Raw genomic sequence first — 1931 nt, 5'->3', positions numbered from 1 at the left:
GGAGAGAGAGAAAGCCTTCCCCTGGAGCTGACACCTTTGGACTTTTAGCCTACTTTGATTATGAGGAAAGAAACTTCTCTTCATTAAAACCATCCACTTGTGGTACTTCTGTTGTAGCAGCACTAGATGACTAAGACAATGCCTTAGAAAATATCGAGTGCTTTTGTTAACATCTAATCTTGTTCCTGTTTACTGGGGCTTAGTAATCAGTTTGTGCTGTGGAATTTTTTTTTTTGTTGGTCAGATTTAGGTATATTGTAACAGGATTGATTGCTCTAGAAAGGTTTTCTTTCACAGTCCACTTAGACACTTTCCTAACTTCAAGAAAGTAAGTAATAAAATGACTTTTCTAAACTGAATCATGCCTGTAAACCTGCAGTAGAGTCTAGATTCATTGCAAGTAACATTTTGAAAGTATTAGTAGCACACACAACTAATACAAAATTAAGAAAAAAAATTTGATTGTCCATGTTGTGCTGAGTTAGGTTCCTATTTAGTGGTTCCAGAAATGATTTGTCTGGTGTTGTAGACTTAACACCAACTACTCATCTGATTATTTTTACTCGTTATTTGTCCTTTCAGTTGTACCGGTTGGAACGCTATGATGAATGCTTAGCTGTGTACAGAGATCTTGTCCGAAACTCCCAAGATGATTATGATGAGGAAAGAAAAACAAACCTTTCAGCAGTTGTTGCAGCTCAGAGCAATTGGGAAAAAGTGGTTCCAGTGAGTATCCTTGTGTACCCACACAGTCATGAAGCAATATTCCTGTCTAGTGTTTGACTAGTATTTTGCTTCCTGACAGGAGAACTTGGGCCTCCAAGAAGGCACGCACGAATTGTGTTACAATGCTGCATGTGCACTGATAGGACAAGGCCAGCTGAACCAGGCAATGAAATTCCTACAAAAAGCTGAAGGTTGGAAGTTTATTAAAATTATATGTAATGTAATGTGCGTAAAACGTTGTGTAGTATCTCCAGAAGTTGCATTTGACTTTTTTGGAGTAATTAAATGGAGGTTATTAATGCAGTGGGAATTTCTCAAGTGTCATCTACCTTTCTCTTGGGCTGTTGACCATATCTCTCCTGTATTTCTGTCTGATCCCTAAACCAACCCACTTCTTCATTTTCAAGCACACCAGACCTTAAAGTTTGAATTTTGAGGAGTAGGTTTTTGAAAAAGTTAATATGAATGTTAGATGTTTAAATTAGATGAGGTATTTCATTTCAAGCACTTAATAGCAGTATATGTTATAAGCAGTCAGTAATTATTGAACAGTTACTCATATAGTCATAATATGGTATGTCAGTGCACATGTGTACACACAAACATGCATATACTGCATTTGTACATTGATAACATTCAGACACATTTTAACTTCACTTAATATATTCCCATATTTACGTGCTTTGAAGTCTTTAATTAGGAAAAAAAGAAAGTAATTTATTAGCGAACTTAGGTCTAGCCTCAACTCCTGAAACATTTAGACTTTTCTACATACATTTTGCTTGTTGTAGGGACTGCAGTGAAGCATGAGGCTTTTAAAAAGGTGAAACAGTGTATGTTTTGCTGTTAAATGTTGAGGGTTAGAGCATCATAAAAAGCAAATAATTGTTTAAGAACTATAATTTCTTGATCACATCCAGTATTGACAGTGGTATGGGGAAAGGACATTCTTATGCGTTACTCTTTGAGCGTAAAGTCATACAGACTTTGCAGTGGACTTTGCGTCTTGGCTGTGTGTAGCAAATTTTAAAATTTGCATATCCTTTCATCTGGGAATTCCATTTCTGGAAACTTATTTTGAGGAAATAATTAGATTAATTCACGTATGTATCTATGTGAATCTTTATGTAAGGAGTGTTTATAAAAACCAAAATTTAGAAACTACACGAACTCTGGTGGCATAGTGGTTAAGAGCTATGGCTGCT

At 35.9% G+C, this 1931-nt stretch overlaps 1 protein-coding gene across 1 annotated transcript in view; it reads left to right on the top strand.

The window, feature by feature from the left end:
• Nucleotides 1-1931, top strand: part of SRP72 (signal recognition particle 72) — a 31041-nt gene that overhangs the window by 7681 nt on the left and 21429 nt on the right. Inside the window, exons 4-6 of the mRNA XM_023737385.1 lie at nucleotides 482-726; nucleotides 806-1095; nucleotides 1647-1657. Coding sequence (XP_023593153.1) covers nucleotides 482-726; nucleotides 806-1095; nucleotides 1647-1657 — 546 coding nt within the window. The remainder of the gene's footprint in view (nucleotides 1-481; nucleotides 727-805; nucleotides 1096-1646; nucleotides 1658-1931) is intronic.

Source organism: Trichechus manatus, unplaced genomic scaffold (assembly GCF_000243295.1).
Source record: "Trichechus manatus latirostris isolate Lorelei unplaced genomic scaffold, TriManLat1.0 scaffold00101, whole genome shotgun sequence".
In the NCBI taxonomy this organism is placed as follows: domain Eukaryota; kingdom Metazoa; phylum Chordata; class Mammalia; order Sirenia; family Trichechidae; genus Trichechus; species Trichechus manatus.
Note: the sequence above shows the minus strand (reverse complement) of the source record. Positions and strands in the feature narration are given on the sequence as shown.